We start from the raw sequence: 19,310 nt of genomic DNA, 5'->3' as shown, positions 1-19,310 counted from the left end.
GCAACAATGAGAACTGTGGGACGGAAGAAACAAAGTAAAAGATGCAAATAAGATGATACACCAACACTAGTGGAGAGAAATGATCATCGAAAGATTCCAAAAGAGGGAATTTGTTGTCCCCGATTTCTCTCTTTTTCCATCAAATATGATAGAATCATTGCATTAGAAGCTAGTTTACCAAACATGTCGCAGGAAGAGGTGCAGTTGAAACTATTTTAAGACCTGAGAATTGATCACCGAGGCAATGATACCTTCAAAGGATCACCCTTGGCAAAAGAAAGAAAAACTCTTGAGATACCTAAGAATTGAACTGTTCATGACCACTCATGAGCTCCATCTATCTCTCCTTCTTCTCTCCTCTCCCTTGCCTTTGCTTTAGCATAACTAATCTTCCACTGCTGCACAACATGAGAGAGCCAATCCCGAGAAGACCCACCTTCACCAACCGCTCTCAACCCACTCTCCTTCACTTCCTTCATTCTTCTCCTCGGTGCTTCTTCCCCTTCCTTTTCCATCACGAATCTCACTAGCTTCTCTATCTCTTCCCTTCCCACGACCCTCTTCGTTGGCAACTCCTTCGTCCTCACCCCCACCCCTAGTTCCTCCTCTAGTATCGCCGCATTCATCCTCTGCTCCGCGTAGAGCGGCCACGCGATCATCGGCACTCCGTTCACCATGCTTTCCAGCGTCGAGTTCCACCCACAGTGTGATAAAAACCCTCCAGTCGATGGATGGCTCAACACCTCCACCTGTGGGGCCCACAAGGGGACTACAATCCCCACCCCTCGGGTCCGGGTCAAAAACCCGTCCGGCAAGTACCTTGACATTTCATCGTCTGCGCTCCCCCCCAAAGTGTTGAAGAAAGCCCCGTCTATCCCCGCCGGCGGACGCACCACCCAAAGAAATCGTTTCCCACTCAGCTCCAACCCGAAAGCCAACTCAGTAAGTTGCTCCTCCGACAGCGTTCCGCCGCTCCCCAACGATACGTAAATCACCGATTCCAAAGGTTGTGCATCCAGCCACGCCATACATTCTGCACGTGATTGGTCACAAGGTGGGTCCAATGATATCACTATTGGGCCCACAGGATAAACGGGCAAGGGCATGATCCGACGTAGGATTGGATCTTCTCGGAGGGCTCTGAGTTCTCTTGGCTCTAAGTCCTCCCACGTGTTTATCAGTATCGCATCTGCCAAGGGCAACGTGGTCCCCATATATACATACCAGTCATACTGGTCGTTCTTCCGGTCCATCATGGGGTCGACCAGATCCTCCGCCCGAATCGGCTTGCAACTTGGGACGCGAACCGGCTCTTGCATGTCTACGTACTCGCCCTCTATCTCCTTATGCAGCGTAGGCACGTACACCGTCAACGCCAAGAACGCTGCCGTCGTCGGGATGTAAACGTATTTGGGAATGCCTAGCTCTTCTGCGATGGGGAAAGTGTAGGTTCCGAACATTTCGACGATCAACACAGAGGGCTTCGGTGACATGGCAGCAAGAGCATCTCCGAAGGCTGGCATTGACTCTCTCACAGTGATACTGACACGGGAGACGACGGCTGTTTGGGCAGTAACGAAGGCTGAGATGTTGGGCGGCGAGAGGTAGACGATGCGGATGGCGGAGGGAAGGTGTAGGGAATGAAGGAGTTGGGATTGGGCAGTGGTAGTAGAGGCTTCAATTGAGGCGACGAAGATGGTGGAGTGGAAGCCGTGCTGGGAGAACAAGTGCTTGGAGAGGGCTACCAGAGGGATGAGGTGGCCTATGCCGGGGCTAGAAAATAGTGCCACCTGTGGGTTTGGGTTTGTGTTTGGCAAGTCCATGGCTTTGTGGCTGGAGAGCTGGGATGAAGCAACTCTGGCTGGGTTTCTGTTTAATAAGAAGAAGAAAGAAGCATCCAGGGCCTGAGAAATTTTTCTAAAAGTGGCGTCTCTAAAGTATAGAGATTCTAGTCTCTCTATTTTTGAGTGGCCAGTCGTTAAGAGAAAAAGGAAAAGACTTTTCTATTGTATTGGAGAAGTTACGTAGGAGGAGAGGACAAGATCCAATAAATTAATCAAATAGATTAGGAGCTTAATTACCCGTAGCGAACGATGGGTATAGTGGAGCACTTTCAAATTAATGTTTGTTTAATTAATGATTCCTTCACTAATTGTGTATTAAATATTGGTAAAATTCGAATGAATAAACTAATTTTAAGGTTACGGTAGTTCCACGAGCCACGACACGGCTTTATCTATGAAAGTTAAGATAAGCCAAAACGATTAGCAATTTAATATAGTGCCGGGAAAAAAATGGCATTACGTAATTCAAAGAGGCCAGTTTCAAAGGAACATTTTTAGGATGAGTCCGGGACCTAATTTTTTATTTTTTTTTTGGTAATGAAGTCTTTGCAACTAGACATTAGAGGTCAGTCAAATCATTTCCTAGCTTGGATATTCAAAAACCCTTCTTCTATTTATGTCTATGTGCTATCTTTTCATTAGTTCAATTAATAAGAATGCCGTGCAATCAAGAAACATTTATTTTCACAAAAATTTTTATTCACCATACTTAAACACTTAATTTTGTCATTCTCCGGAAGATGATGACCCCAAACTTCTATATCATACCAAAGCATCAATTAAAGCATAAAAGTATATAGAGGCTGGGCTTAATAGTATTGGAATGGGCCTGGGGACCCATTTGATCTGTTTGGGTCATTATCTGAACTCCAAAAGCATGAGGATGCTCCTCCTACTCCACAGTAGGGCAGTCAATCGATCAGGTAGTGTTGGTTTCAGTCGAGCTTGTTCAGGCTTACTCACTTTAAGATTTTGCACGGGACCAGGTTGTTTAAGTAATTGGGCCTCATTTGGAAAATTTGATTTCATAGGAAGAAAAAAAGACTTTCTTATTGCACTATCAACCGATCAATCAAAGTATATATATATATATATATATATATTTTCCACAAGAGAGGACCACATGAACGATGTTTATTCTAAAAGGGAAGATCTTACCGGTATGCCCACCTTCCCAAGTCGTATTCCATATATGTTCTCACAGCAAAAGGAGTTGGGCCATCAACCGTTTAAGAGGCAGGCAGGTGGGCGGGCAGGCGGGCGGGCGGCGGGTTGGAGAGTAATATGTGTAATTACATTTATGCCCCTACCTTTATCCATATGTATGTCCACATGTGCCTTTAAATAAAATTGGACTCATATCTTATTATATATGGATGAAGCATATGATAAAGGGAATCAGAAAAGGTCAATGCGCGACTTGTATGATAAAATATTTTCTTTTGTATGATCATGAGGAGGGAATGAAAGAACAAAAGAATAAAATTAAAAAATAAGAAGAATAAATTCTACTTTTTTTTTTCTTTTGTATAATTTCTTGAGGAGGGAATGAATGAATAAAAGAATAAAAATAAAATAAGAAGAATAAACACAACATTTTTTTTCTTTTGTATGACTTCGTGAGATTTTTTTTTTTTTTTTCTTATTGTTCTTATAACCAGGTTAACCGTGATATTTTGCGCTCTATCAACGGACGAGAAAGGTCCTACGGGTTTTTGTGTGTCGTTTTGTTTTTGTTTTGTTTTGTTGTTTTTGTTTTTTTTTTTTTATTACTAAGATTTTTTATGGTGGAAAGGAACTGGAGTGAGATTCTTGAAAACATGTGAAAAGATAGAGGAAAAATTATATTACTAGGGGAGGATAGTTTTGACTTCGTCAATAAGGTGGGGGTGTGTAATATCTGTGAAGTTCAGATAAGCCAAAATGGTTAGAAATATGATCACTATAGGATGTTTAGTGTATAGTAAATAAAGCTTAATTAGATAATATGACTAATAAGGATTTGTTGAGATGCTCACAGAAAAAGGACAAAAGCACCTTTTGAGATGTTTAGTCCCACTTTGATAAACCTTGGGGTAGCCCACCTTGCCCCAAGCCCATGAAATGCCTCACTCCAATGTTACCGTTTTAAAATTGATGGTTCGTTTGGCAGAGGTAGTTTCTGAAGTTTAGAATTGATCGATTTGTAAATTGCTGATCACTTGCCATATTGCTGGTGGAGGACAAGAACCTAAATCTGAAATGGACATAGAGCTGGGGTTTTAAAATGCTTAATCAGTGACGGAAGCGGCAAATGCCAATTCAGAATCGGCTTAAATGGTTCTAAAATTTTGGATCGGAATCGGTTGAATCGTTATGAAAAAGCTCTAAAATCGGCGTACTCAAGGAATATTTCAAAAATTTTGGTGTCTTAATTTAAGAATCGGCTGTATAAACTCGTTGAAAATCAGAATTGGTGACCGCCAATTTTAATCTGAATTGAGTGATTCCTAATGTGATTCGTGAATTCTTGGAAAGAATAAAGAAAAAAAGAAAGCCCATGAGGTCTTGTCATATGATGAGAAACGATCCCAATATGATTAGTATGAAGATTCAACTACGGTTGTCAATTGACCAGTTTAAATCAGTTTCGGTTTGATTTTATTAGTTTTGGTGAGAATGAGTGAATCCAAAAAATGATTTAATAAGGGACATCAGTTTTGGTTTGGTTTAGTTTTGATTTTGTTTTTCTTATCGGTGTGTTATTGGTTTGGTCTTGGTTCGGTTTCAATTTGTTGTTTAAGATCACTTGCATAAACTAGAGCCTAAAGTCTCAATTGTGTGCACTTATGTTAATTATTCTCGTCATTAGCAATTGAGGAAGCAACCACAGCGATGGAGGACTTCCTTGTGTTGGAATGATAGAAATGGGTTGCACCTCCATGATTGCTTTGTAATAGAAGTTTACTTTGGCATTCTTCAAGATTTGGGGAAAGTATCAGAAAAAAGGATGAAATGGAATGCAATCTTGTTATAGTCAAGGATGGCATAGATGTTATCTTTAAAATGTTATTACAGACCACAGAATTTTAAACTTTTTTAATTTCAAAAGTCACATGGGCAACTTCCATGAAGACACCTTGTGTGTAGTTTGGGAAACATAAAGCCAGAGTATACTTAACTCATAATTTTAAAACTTAAAATTTGTTTTTAATGAAGAAAAAAACTCTCAATTGGAAAATAACATGAAGCCATTTAAATAGATTGGTGCTGGTTTTATTCAGTTCGATTTGGTGTCAGTTATTTAACATGAAGTTTTGAAACTTAAAGTTTGTTTCTAATGAAAAAAAAAATCCTAATTAAGAAATAACATGAAGCTAATTAAAGAGGTTGATGCCTATTTATTTGGTTTGATTTGGTGTCAGTTATTTCCATATTTTGTTTGTTTCAATTTTGTTCGGGGTAGGGGTGTCAGTTCCAGGCCCGCATCGGTAGGCCCAATCGAGCTTGACATGTTTATGGCCTGACTTAGACCAGCCCAATTAATAAACATCTCGGGCTCAAGCCCGACACATTTATAAACATGTAGTACACGGTGCAGCAGCCTAGCCCGGCCCCTTTAATACTACTTGTATTTTTTTATTTCTTTTAATACTATTTCTATTTAGTGCTAAGGCTATGTGATATGTACACTTGAGATGGTGGTGATTGTTATATGAACATTCATCTTTTCAAGCATAGTTTTATTAATTTAAACTTGCTCAACTTGGGTTGTGTAGGCATAGTTTAATTGCTTTGAGTTCTGCTAGGTTAAAGACCGAGTACCTTAGGGGCCATTTGATAACACTTCTATTCCTGGAAAGTGTTCTTTTACATAAGTGTTCTTTTTCGATTCCATCCTGTGAGGACACTCTGACAGAATAGAAGCAGCGTTTGGTAAAACTATTCAAAAAATATCCTTAAAACAGGAAAAGATCAGAAACAACGTTTGACAGACACTTTATATAAATTCACTTTTGAACAATAAAATCAATAATTACATACATGCTATTATCGTCCAATTTAACTTAAATAAGGAAATAATTTGTTTATGAAATTATCTTTTAAAATACTATTACTTAAAGGAAATAATAAAATAGAAGCATAAAGAGTTTTCACATTTATCTAAATAAAAAAACAAAAGTTTACTATTCAAGTTTATAGGAATAACAAAATAAAAATCGTAGCTGCAAATAGGTGTCTTGAAATTTTATTACATAAACAATCAAATCAGGGGATAACCATTATCTACAACCATCTGATTTACAATTTGTATCTTTATCTCATTCATCTGTCTTCCTTGTGTACATTGACTACCCTGATGAATTGTAGTAGAAATACCAGCAACATCATCATCTTCTTGTTCTTCACAAACGTTGACTACCCTGACTCTCTTTTCATTAGGATCGTAGTAGTCATCTTCTGCGAATTGTTGAAAAAGTGCATCTGTTTCACCATTACTCTTTGAATACTTATGTAGTTAGTCCTTTTAGTTCTAATATTTTCAAGCGAGAGAAAACCCAAATAACTTAATGAGATATGAAATCAGAATTCATGCTAAAAATTTAAGATAATGTTTCATAATCAACATATTCAATAACCAGAGTTAATTGCAATAAATACATGCTAAACAAAATTTTTAGTATTCATGATTGTCCCCATTAATCTGGGACTAGGTTTGTTAATTGACATGCTAATCATTTCTATTGGGTATTATCACATCTGGTGTATGGAGATCAATCATTTGGTGGGTTCCATTTGGATGATGATCATAAAATCCAATCTATGGCATATTTTTAGAATTCAGAAAAGAGAATATGATGAATAGATATCAATTAAAGGCAACTTTATAAGTTTATATAAGAGGAACAAATCATTTTTATCCAAAAAAAAATGCAAATCCCCAACTTTTTTTTTTTTCATTTTTATTTGGGGTTGGGAAAACTCAGAATGACGGAGACCACAGGTTTTGACAATTATTGGTGGGAAATAAAAGCATAACCATCTGAGACTCAATCAAAGAAAAGTATAGAAAAAAGAGAAACAAAATAAAAAAGAGGCCGAGAATGACACGGCCAAATGGGCTCCCCTGCTCTCTTCCCTGCTCTTAAGGGAGTTGGTGAGATAGGAGTCTCAGCAGGAGAGGTCTTTATGTTGCTCAATGGACCCCAATCTTGGGTACTGCAAGTACATGGGTAGTTTCTTCAAGAAAGCTATTGTTTTCCAAAACTGCAAGTTAGCTGTCCAAGCATTCTATCACTCAACAAAACATTCTGCAAAACATTAAACTTTGATCTAAGGAAATACTTTGTTTGCATTCTGTACTAATCCATTCTATTACTCAACAAAGATCATGTGAATGTAAACAATGTATAATATGTTACAAAATCAATTAAGTAAAAGAAAGCTATCAATTTCCCTAGTGAAAACCCACATTGATTTAGAAAACACCAATCGTATCTTGGTTAAAGGCCAGTACAAGTTTCAATAAATCCAATAATAAAAGCTTATAACTGGTTTGACTCCAAATTTAGCTCAATACAATTTTCAATAAACCAAATAATGAAGCAAGACTGCGACTCACATACACAATAATCTTTATAGAGAGAGAGAGAGAGAGAGAGAGAGAGAGAGAGAGAGACGATGATACCTGTTGTGTGGCGGGAGAACCTTTGAAGAAGATGGTTGAGAGTTGAGACCCCGTTTCTAGGGTTCTTGCAAGGGAAACGGGCAATCTCATCGCTGGGATTTTTGTGGGATTTTATCGGGAGTGGTTGGAAAAGGCAAGGGATTTTGTTCTTTTAAGTTGTGAAAAAAACAAACAAAACACCTTTTAGGTGTTCTTGCATTCTATTCTATAGCTATTTTTTTTTCTTGGTTCACTCCGCGAAAATACAAAAATGAACCGGACGTGCCAAACGCGTTTCTGTTCTATTTGCATTCCCACTTAATAGAAGAACACCAGAAACATTCTCATGGAGTGTTATCAAACGGCCCCTTTGTAACTTAATTGCTTCCATCTTTGGCTTAATCCATTTTAACTATGAGATCTTTCTTTGCTATGCTCATAGTTGCCTCATTTTATTGGTATTCCTTTCAAGCATATTTAAAAGACCAATTTTAAAGAGGACCCGTTTAAAGTTAAATAGGTCTATAGCCCGATTAAGGCCTGTTTATGGCAGCCCGATTAAAATCTAAGACCAATTGGCCCGATTATCTACTATACTATTGCCCACGCTAGCTAAGCCCGTTTAGCTGAACGAGCTTTCACAATGCAGCCCAAGAAATTGACCAAGCCCGATTAGGCTCACCCGAGACTGGCCCGGCCAACCGATTGACACTCCTTGTTCAGGGTAGCAATACTCCAGTCCAAACATGATCCAATAAGTCATATCGGTTTTGCTTCGATTTTGTTTCGATTGGTTTCGATCGTCCTAACCGGTTTGCTCCAGTTTCACCCCTAGGCCTTAGATCATTTTACTAAAAAAACAACTTATTAGTATGAGGAGGCTGGGCTTATTGGTACCGACATGGGCGGGAGGATTTAAGTAGCCCAATTGACTTGATTAGGCCATTCTTTGAAGGTATGGACTTATGGGCAGCATGGGCTTAGGAGGAACAGATTCTTGATGACGAGCTGGGGCCTGGGGAAGGAGCTCTCTGATCACTTCTTCCGTTAGATCATGATCTCCAGAAAAAATATGAAGCCTTGGATTACTGTAGTATGGAAGGAATCCTGCGTGCACTCCTCCAGAGTATTTAAGAAATGGAAGACTCATTGCTGAAAGTGCCATCTTCAGCTTCAGTAAATTCTGATTAATTTAATTGCATATTAGTTAGTTAGTTTGTCGTTTTAATTAGTATATTTTGGTGTTACCAAAAAAATTAGTATGTATTGATTAATTTAATCACATATTTAGTTGGTTAGAAAGCTTACGTTAAATTAATATGTTAGTTAGAAAGCTTAAGTTAGATTAAGATTGTCAACTAGTTGGTCTTATAAAGAAATAAATCAAACTTAAAAGATCCTGATTGGAAACCTTGTCACGAATGAATGAAAATTGACTTCAATATGTTTTGTTCGGACGTAAAACACTGATTGACAATAAAATAAGTTGTACTGATATTATCACACCATAACAGTGGAGGAGTTTGTAAATAAACTCGTAACTCTTGAAGCAGAGATTGAACCCATGTAAATTCATTGGTGGCCAATGCAAGCACAAAACACTCACTCTCTATGCTAAAACGGGCAACAGTGATTTGTTTCAAAGACTGCCATGAAATCAAATTAGGCCTTAAATAGATAAGATAACCATTGGTCGATTTCTAATCATTAGGGCAACTAGCACAATCAGCATGAGAATATGTACACTCATGAGCATAAAATTTAGGCACCATACTGTCATTTCATTATACACAAATCTCACTTTTGATAGATTAAATTCACTTATTTAAAATGGCTGGAAAGAGGTGTCACCATTGTTTATGGTAGTTATAGTTGTTTTCAAGTATGTCTATTTGTAATATATTTTTTCTTTCTTTATAATACAATTGATCTTTTAGTAAAAAAAAAAAATTAATTGTTTTCTTAACCATCCAAGAATCATCGAAAATGAGGATTGCTGATCATTCTTTGAAAAAAAAAAATCAGGCACATGTCGTGTTATTTAGGATTGATCACCACACAAAATGTCAAGTGCGTAATAATATCAAAAAAACTTATTTACCTCTAAAATGGGCAACAACCTTCACCACTCTCTATCACAGGGCCTAATATGTCTAGATGAAAGCCAGCAGTTAGTTAGGATAGATTCTCAAATCACCTTAGAGAAATGGCAAAAGAAGAATAGATAGTTAACATCTTCAATGACATTCTAACACAGACAACAATTAGAGATTAAGACCACTAGCCTGCCCAGTGGATAGTTAGGCCATCTAATAATATTTTAAGCTCTTGGATTTCTCACCTAACGTAGAGGCAAAACCAGTGGAAGAGCCAGAGCCAGACGTGGAGGCCTCTCCTAAAAAGGGAGACGTTGCTAAACATTCTTGCTCCTTGAATTAATATTATTATTATCATCATCATCATCATCATTATTATTATTATTATTATTTTGGTAAGGTACATTTACTTGGCATGTCAACATCCTCAATAGTTCGATGAAAAAAAAATACTGTATGTTACAAGTTTTTTTTTTTTTTTTTTATTATTATTATTATAAATCAAATTTGGAGATTCTATTATTAAGGCATGTGGTCCATCATGTTTTGTATTTTTTTTTTCCTTGTATTTTGATTCAATGGTCTAAAATCTTGCAATGCAATGATTTGTTCTGTTGTTTAGAACATATTTCATAACTTAGCAAAAGCATGCTTGGAATAAAATTTAAATTTGAATTACTTTAAGATAATTGTTACTTAAAAGATCTTATTGAATTAAGAGTTGAGATTCTTTCCATCTTTAACCATTTCATTTCTTAAAGCTTAGAGCACAAATACTTATAATTTTATATCCACAAACACACAGAGAGTTGTTTTGAAGCAGGTTTAGACTTTAGGTTATTTATGTAAGGGGGAAAAATACTACCCACTTGTATTTGTCTACATTTAGACATGGATAAGAAGCGAAAAAGACTATGTTGCCCCCATCCCATGCATTGAAAATGTCTTAGCATGACCTCCCGTTGATCTATGTATTGATTTAGTGGTCGTGCAAGCAGGTAACATTCTTTTGCTCTTTATATTTAATTTTGGTCTTCAAATTCCAATGGATTTAAAACTTATTCTTCGATAAATCATAGATCCTTTTCTAGAATGCTCACTATCTTTTTTAGATCTTCTAGGCCAAGATCTTTGATTTCCATAAGATCTTCTTCACTCTTGTTCAAAAGGTCCAATGATGTATGTATATTGGACCTTTTGAGGCAATTATAGGCCTTGGGAGATAATTCTAATTGGTCAATAAAAACGTGTTTCCATGCTATTGCTTTTTTGTTATTGCTTGGTTTATCACTTTTTCATTCCAACACTTCTCTCATTTTACAATTTTTTCTCATAGGAATCAGGATACAATTAACTTGGGGGTAATTTACAACGCCACCCCCTAGAGAATGCCATTATTAAAAAACACCCCATGTGTAATACCAAATTATACTCAAACCCCCTACCGTCAGTCATTGTTAAGTGAAGAGTTGAAATGACTGTTGTACCCTCTAAAACATGCCTAACCTCCATCATTATCCCTAACCTCCACTCACCTTCACTTAAACAACCGATGATGATAACTTCTCCCAAGAGCGTGAGGCTCATGGTTAGTCGCGTTGTCTATGAACATCTTTCCAAACCAACCTTTAACACTTTCTCCTTTCTCTTTCATCTTGGCAACCATTACTCCCCTTTCATCTTCCATATACTCTTCATCATTTTCTTCCCTAAGACATGGTGATACGATCGTACGAAGAAGGGAGAAGAATGACAGAGAGGAAGACGGATCTTGGAGATGGGAAATGTTATGAGTAGTAGAAGCCTCTCGCACCTCGCATGAAAGAGAGTAGAAACAAACCTTTGAGCAATTGGATTTGACTGCGGCGGTAAGAACAAAACAGGGGAATAGGATGATGACAAAGCTGAAGAAATCTGTGAATGGGGAGAAGAAATTCAAACCATGATTTCTCCCACTTGGATCTTCTTTTTTCCTCTTTCCTTCCCCAGTTCGAATTATTGCTTGAGACAAACCAACAAACAAACCGATTCAACTCTGCATAAATTTTTAATGAAACAATTATCTATGATGTGTAAGTGTAAACCTAAGTCAACCCCTAAAATCAGAAATGCCAGGCGATACTGAGAAAGGTGGGAGGAAAAATCCACTGCCTGACGGCGCCATTGACGACGTCTTATATCGGTAATGAATATTAATCAGTAAACATCAGCTATAATATTGTTACCAACAGCAACGAAGACCTTTTCCGTTTGAGTATCCATGGTTTGGTCCTGCGATGGGAAAGTACTAAGCCTAGTTTATCTTGCTTTTCTAATAATGGCAAGGGGTGTTTGTACTCTGAAGCTTATGGAAATGCTTCAATTTATCGTACCCGACTGCCGCTGCTCTTCACGGAGGAAGATGAAATCGTAAAGAATTTGGGGATGAAGAACAGGGTATCGATTTGGGGGATGGCATCTTTCTTGATTTAGGATTGGGGAGTTATTGGAGGGTATATTAGGTAGTTCCACTTTTGCAAGGGTATTTTGGTATTTAAAAAAATATATATTAGTTGATCTCAGCATATAAGGTATATTCCATAACAGCGACTAACGGCAGGGGATCTGAATATAATTTGATATTATACAGGGGGTGTTTCTTTAATAATGACATTCTCTAAGGGGTGGCACTATAAATTACCCTCAACTTGGAGGAACTAAGTGACGTTTCTTAAAGCTTGTGCCCAACTCGAGCTCTAATATTCTCAATACATCCCAGCTCATCTAGGCTTAGCTCAGCTAGCCCAACCTAACACACAATGGATATGATATTAGTACACTAGCACACTATTATGATCGCTTGACTGCACAACCGCATGAGTGGGCTGAGCTAAGCCTAGATGAGCTGGGATGTATTGAGAATGTCCAATACATAATAGTGTGCTAGTCTATTAATATCAACCGACCATAATGATCGGTCATATCAGGGTAAAAATCATTCAATTTTCACTAAAAGCAGAGAAGAGTACTAAACACCCCGTATAAATGGCCCTAAGAGATAAGATGAGTCAAACTCAGAATCACACACTTTCTGAGGGGAAGATTGATCCCTTGTCAACTTAATTACCTCTTGAATTTACAATAAAAAATCTCTAATTCTGTCCAATGATTGTAGAATTTTTTTTTTCTTAGTTTGCCGTGATGATCATCATATGGAGTGAAATTAAAAAGGGAAAAAGGTAAACAACTGTATGTCGTACACACCACGTACATAAGCATCTCCTTTTTTCTTTCATACAATGTTTCTACATCAGAGTTGAGAAACTGGGACCGGAGGATCATCGCTCACAGGGTCAATGATTCCTTCAACATTGAAACCTTCAAAGGATTATCCCTAGCACAGGAAAAACTATTGGGATCTAAGCCTGACTGCTCATGACCATTCATGAGCTCCATCGATATCTCCCTCCCAACCCCTCTCCCTTCCTTCGCTTTAGAATAACCAATCTGCTTCCACTGCTGCGCAACATTAGAGAGCCAATTCCTAGAAGACCCACCCTCATCCACCGCTCTCAACCCACTCTCCTTCACTTCCTTCATTCTTCTCCTCATTGCTTCCCCTTCCTTTCCCATCGTCAACCTCACCAGCTTCTCTATCTCTTCCCTTCCCACCACCATCTTCGTCGCCAACTCCTTCGTCCTCAAACCCACCCCTACTTCCTCCGCCAGCATCGCCGCATTCATCCTCTGCTCCGCGTACAGAGGCCACGCGATCATCGGCACCCCGTTCACCATGCTTTCCAATGTCGAGTTCCAACCACAATGTGATAAGAACCCTCCTACTGATGGATGGCTCAACACCTCTACCTGCGGGACCAACATACGAACAACCAATCCCACCTCTTGGGTTCGGGTCAAGAACCCGTCCGGAAGGTACCTTGACAGCCCATCACCTCCATCTCCGCCCTTGCTCCCTGCATTGAAGTAAGCCCCGTCTTTCCCAGCCGGCGGAAGCACCACCCAAAGGAATCGTTTCCCACTCGACTCCAACCCCAAAGCCAACTCAGTAAGTTGTTTCTCCGACAGCGTTCCGCCGCTCCCAAACGATACGTAAATCACCGATTCCACGGGTTGTTCATCAAGCCAAGCTAGACAATCTGCACGTGGTTTGTCACAAGGTAGACCGGATGAATTTACTATTGGTCCGACCGGATAAACCGGCAGGGGCATGATCCGACGTAGGATGGCATCCTCACAAAGGGCTCTGAGCGTTCTTGGCTCTAAATCCTCCCACGTGTTTATCAGTATCCCATCTGCCAAAGGCAATGTGGACCCCATATATACACAACAGTCGTACTGGTCTTTCTTCCGGTCCATCATGGAGTCGATCAGGTCCTCCACTCGAATCGGCTTGCAACCGGGTATGCGAACCGGCTCCTGCATGTCCACGTACTCTCCCTTTACCTCCCTATGCAGCGTCGGGACGCACACCATCAACGCCAAGTAGGCTGCCGTCGTCGGGATGTAAACGTATTTGGGGATGCCTAGCTCTTCTGCCACGGGGAAAGCGCTGGTGCCGAACATTTCGACCACCAACACAGTGGGCTGCGGTGACATGGCAGCTATAGCAGCTCGTAAGGCTGGGATTGATTCTCTGACGATGATGTGGATACGGGAGACGACGGCTGTTTGGGGAGTGACGAAGGCGGAGATATCAGGCGGCGAGAGATGGACGATGCTGATGGCGGAGGGGAGCTGTAGGGAATGTAGGAGTTGGGATTTGGCATTGGCACTGGGAGCAGAGGCTGAGGCGACGAAGATGGTGGAGTGGAAGCCGTGCTGGGAGAACAAGCGCTTGGCAAGGGCAGCCAAAGGGTTGAGATGGCCCATGCCTGGGCTTGCAAATAGTGCTACGTGTGGATTTAGTGAGTCCATGACTGCTTGCTTGCTTGCTTCTGCCTGCTGTTGCTGTGATATTAGGAGGTGGGGGGACTTAAAGCTAAATGAACAGCCTTAAAATAAGGTCCGGATCCTCTTCAAGAAATAGAGAAGGGAGTCATCCCATAGGTTCAGAGGATTCACTCTAACGTATAAACACATGTCCACCCCAACAATACGGATCCAAGCATCTTTTTTTCTCTCTCCTCATGTTTGTTACTTATTCTACATTTCTATTTTTTTTATTGGATTGACCCTCACCTACCTCCTTGACTCTCACCTTCTTTCTCCCCCTTATTTTTGTTTTTGTTTTTTTTTATTCAATCCCTCCCTCTTTCTTCTCTTTCTCTTCAATTTTTTTTTTTTAAAGATTCTCTAACTCTAAGCCGTACATTGCGCATCCTCACATGCATTACTATTTTTTTTTCTTTTCAAGAAGGCGAGAGGAACGATAAACCCTCTCTCATTTTTTTTTTATTCCCATTTTAGTGTTTTCCTCCCCATTTTTTTTTTTCAGTCCACCTCTCGTTTTTAGAAGTAGAAGAAGAAGAAGAAGGAGGGCTTGCATCCAAGATTTAAATTTCTGTTTGTTGCACTATCAATTAATCTATTGAAGTATATTTATTCTTTCAAGTAGCGTCTCAACTCTCAAGTCTCTCTATTGGGTGGAAGAATACAAGTGGTCCTCGAGAGAATGACAGACTACTCCTTTCTAGTTTTGTAAAAACTCAAGGAGAGATCAATTATATAATTGGGAGGAATGACACTCCATCCAACAAGGCGGTGGGGGAAAGAGAGGAGCACGGACTTTTTTTTAGGTAGATTCCTTGTTCATGGATTAGGATTTTGCGAGAATGGTTCTTGTAGGAGTACCTGATCCACTCTCAATAGAGAGTATAATCATAAAATAAAAAAAATAAAAAAATAAATCATATGACAAAGAGAATATTTAATTTTATAATTTTTTTATTCATAGTTTTTATCCAATGATTTATAATCTTATTGTCTTATCTTTATAATAATATATTCTTTTTTTGTAATGAAAGTAAATACGATTATTTTATATGTATGTTTAATATATAAGATAATGATATCTTTTGATGATAAAATAATAATATATTATTTTCCAATCATTTTGGAAAAACTCTTCTATACACTTAACTTAAAGAAGTTTATGTATAAAATGAGGGACAATTAAATGAAATGTGTCAAGTCCATTTTAACCAAGGCAACACAATACTGTATATGGTTAAAAGTTGGTAGGGCCCATTTCCGTTCACTGCTTGTGATTGGTGGGGTTCACTTGTATGAGAAGTTGATGCTCATTTACCAGAAAGGTTCATCTGTTCTATAAGTAATCAACCCACACTATCTCACACCATCCATGCTGGAGAGAGGAATTTGTATTCTTCCCATCCCCTGCCCAGGAAAAGAAATAAGAAATTGATGCCTTATTTGTAGAAGTTGACATTCCTCAAAAAAAAAAAAATAAATAAATAAATAAAAATCATAACAGAGTTGGTGGGGACGACCAAAGTTGGCACTATGTAAAAAAATAATAAAAATGAACTAAATAGTGGGACTTACCTTATGGAATTCCCTTATTAAGCGGACTATGGACCACCAAGGTTCTTAAAAGAGGTGATAATATGAATACGGAATTCACAAAGTTTCGAGGTCACCAAATATATATAACAAAGTTTAGAAGTCCTTTTAGACCTTTTTCTCTTTTATTATTAGAATAAAAAAATGGAAGACCTGCATAGTATTCATGGTTTTGTACAGAATATTAGTTTCCTTAATTAGGATTTTTCTAGTAGTTATTGCCTCATAGGCAATAAGCTTAAACCAAAAGGACTAAATTGTAGTTAGCCTTTACATAAAAAATAGATTTGAACGAAAAATGCTCCATTTCTAGGCACAGAGAGATAGAGTGATCCATGGCCAAAAAAGTAGTTTGGTTCCTAGTCATCAAAAGTTCAAGTTCTTCCTCTTCACTCGAAATTTCATTAACTTCCCATCTTTTCTCATAAGCATTTATCATCCTATAAAGAAGGCCCCGTGTTATTGCCTCAATACCTTTTCTTGTCATCAAGTAGTGAGCATGAAGTAATAAGCATCTTTCTTGTGAGAACAAAGTAGTAACCCAATCATAGATATTTTTAGATCGATCAATTGCAACCGATATAATTAAAACTTTTTTTCAAAAAATGAAGTCTTGGTAAGTGAATAGGTTTAGGTTTAATAGCAATCACCTGTAAAACATCTGGTTGATCTATAAGATCATTAGCTATCTAATACTCTACCTGATGTAGAATTATGTATGGATTTGGTCTATGAAGTCCAAAATTACATGGTTTCTATGCTTCTATAAGAAATAGCACGTTATTATGAACATACTAAAAAAAATCTTGGAATATCATTAGAATTAAAGAAGTACATAATTAAGCTGAGAAAATAAGGTAAATGAAGATAATCAGTTCTAAGCCCCAAGGGACCCACAACTCATACTCTTCTTGAAAAATTGCAAGTAAGGAGAACATGTCAAGTATTCTCATGATGATTGTGACACCAACCATAGATGGCATCAATATCAACCCACTTTTGCAAGATGTCTTTAGTGGAAATTCCTTCATGTGCTGCCCTTCAAAAGAAGATGTTAAATTTTAGATAGATTTTGATTTTCCAGAAAAATCGCCACCCTTGTGAGCATGAAGATAAACAAGTACACCTATTAGAGCATCCATTAGAGTTAGTCAGAAAATTAGTACTGAGAAACTTTACAACAATTTTAGTCGTGAGAGACCCCTCTTTTAAAAGATGGCATCACAATCGATCAGGTTCAAGGGATACAAGGATTTGGATAATACAATTAGATATTGAAATGGTGAGAAGGGAGTTCAGTAAGCCAACATTCTACTGATTCCCCATAATAAAATCATTAGTTTTTTGTACTTGGATAGGTGTTCAATGCCACAAAAACAGTTGTATAAAAGTATAGTCTAAATTTTTTCTAATTTCACTTGATTTGAAAATTAAAGGACATAAATATTGCACAAGGCTCTATTGATTTAAAGAGTATTCCATAAAGTCTTTTTCCTATTGAAACCAATGGAGTTCAAAAGAACAAATTATTCAAAAGGGATGGGGCTGAAGATTTAGGTTCCTCGGCCCCACACCTTTTGAATCATTTCTTCTTTTGATATCCATTTGTTTCAATGGGAAAAAGATTTGATAGGAATAATCTTTTTAAATCAATAGAGCCTTATGCAACAGGTATGTCTTTTTTAAATTTTCACATCAAGGGAAAATTAGAAAAATGATGTACACATTGCTAATATGCGAATTAAGAGCACTCCCTGTTGTTTGCCCACTGGCTTGACGTGAAAGATTTCAATATACCTAGGTGACATGTAGATCTCATCCCCACAAAAACTATAAAGGAATGGAACAATATCTATAAGTGGAAGATGTTATTAGAATGTACTATAAATTTTATAAAAATGTTAACTTTTTTTTTCTTAGAAAATACAAAAATAGAAATGTCACCGTAGGATTACCATAAATTGAAATAAATCTTTCACAAAAGACAATCGAAGCAGCCTACAAGATATGAGCCACAGAAATATTGAGCCTCAGAAAAAAAATAATAAATAAATAAAAATTTGGGGGTAAATCTTTCATCGATCTCTTTCAATTTTTTGGGTTTTCATCATCTCAATTAGGAAAAGTGGAAAAAATAATAATTTTGTTCATAATGATGATCACTATATACTTTATTTGGTAGGTAAGGAATAAATTTTAAAGGAGGTTCTCCCTCATATCTTTGTAAATGACCTCCCGCGATCAAAGGAACATTCAAATATTTGTCATCAAAATAATAATTTATTTTTTTAATTAACTAGTTTTCTATATACAATGGACTTGAGACAAAATTATATCTTCTTTCCTAATAACTTTGATAACTATTGCCTAGCATCCATCATAATAATAATGTTTTTCACCAAAATAACATAATAACAATAATGATAGATTATCCAATAAGTTTTGTCCCATTTTATGGAAAGTGATGGTGGGGTGCTTTGAGCACCAGACGTAACTATCTAATTTTATGTCTATCGGTCCTTTCTATACTTTCTGTAATAAAGAGATTGAAAAGTGGCATATATTCTTATCATGTGATTTTTCTAAAAGAATTTTGGCTACTCAACCTCTACGTTTAAGGGCGGAGTATCTTCAATATTCTTTTTTGAATGAGCTAATAAGATTCTTTATTGATAATCTTGTTCTTTTGAAAATAAATAACCGTAACATTGTATCTATCTTAGTTATATCCTTTTTATTCATTTGGATGGCCTGGAATTCCCATACTTTTGAATCATCAACATATTAAGTAGGAATCTATTCTATTGATTAACTCTCACTTTGTGATGACATATATAAACCATGGTTTTGTAAGAATCCTCAAGAATCAGATATGCAAATATTAAAAAAGGGATACAAGATGCAAAAGAGCAAGGGTGGACCAATGAACAAGTATGACTGGATTGTCAAGAACTTGTGACACAGTTGGTGCAAGGATCATGTGAAGGATGGGTGGCCATGGGAGTATGTTTCACTATTTTAAGATTTATGATACTAAAGTGGTTATGAACTCCTTCACCATGCGGTGAACATCTCCACATGATAGGTTGAGAACAAAACTCTCCAAGATGCTTATCTATGCAAAAATAAATAAATAAATATCACGAATATCAAAGGAATGCAACTCCTGTACTCTTTCTCCATGTGACATGCATGTGGCCC

General features: G+C 37.6%; 1 protein-coding gene across 1 annotated transcript; it reads right to left on the bottom strand.

Moving 5' to 3' along the window:
* Positions 1-129: 129 nt before the first annotated feature.
* LOC122065416 lies at positions 130-14,697 on the bottom strand. Its single transcript, XM_042629237.1, has 2 exons — positions 12,916-14,697; positions 130-1,932 (listed from the first exon to the last, which is right to left on the bottom strand). Exons 1-2 carry the CDS (start codon positions 14,499-14,501, stop codon positions 315-317), a joined length of 3,204 nt encoding a protein of 1,067 aa, XP_042485171.1. The 5' UTR covers positions 14,502-14,697; the 3' UTR covers positions 130-314.
* Between the last annotated feature and the right edge of the window lie 4,613 nt (positions 14,698-19,310).

The sequence above is a fragment of the Macadamia integrifolia genome, chromosome 2, assembly GCF_013358625.1.
Source record: "Macadamia integrifolia cultivar HAES 741 chromosome 2, SCU_Mint_v3, whole genome shotgun sequence".
Classification (NCBI taxonomy): Eukaryota; Viridiplantae; Streptophyta; class Magnoliopsida; order Proteales; family Proteaceae; genus Macadamia; species Macadamia integrifolia.
Note: the sequence above shows the minus strand (reverse complement) of the source record. Positions and strands in the feature narration are given on the sequence as shown.

Bases quoted from the DNA above. Each gene is read 5' to 3' on its own strand.
- LOC122065416 (XM_042629237.1), bottom strand. From the start codon at position 14,501: ATGGACTCACTAAATCCACACGTAGCACTATTTGCAAGCCCAGGCATG. The intron at 1,933-12,915 runs GTGAGCGATGAT...TCTATACTTTAG, and splicing joins TTGAAGGAATCATTGACCCT to AGACGCCACTTTTAGAAAAA.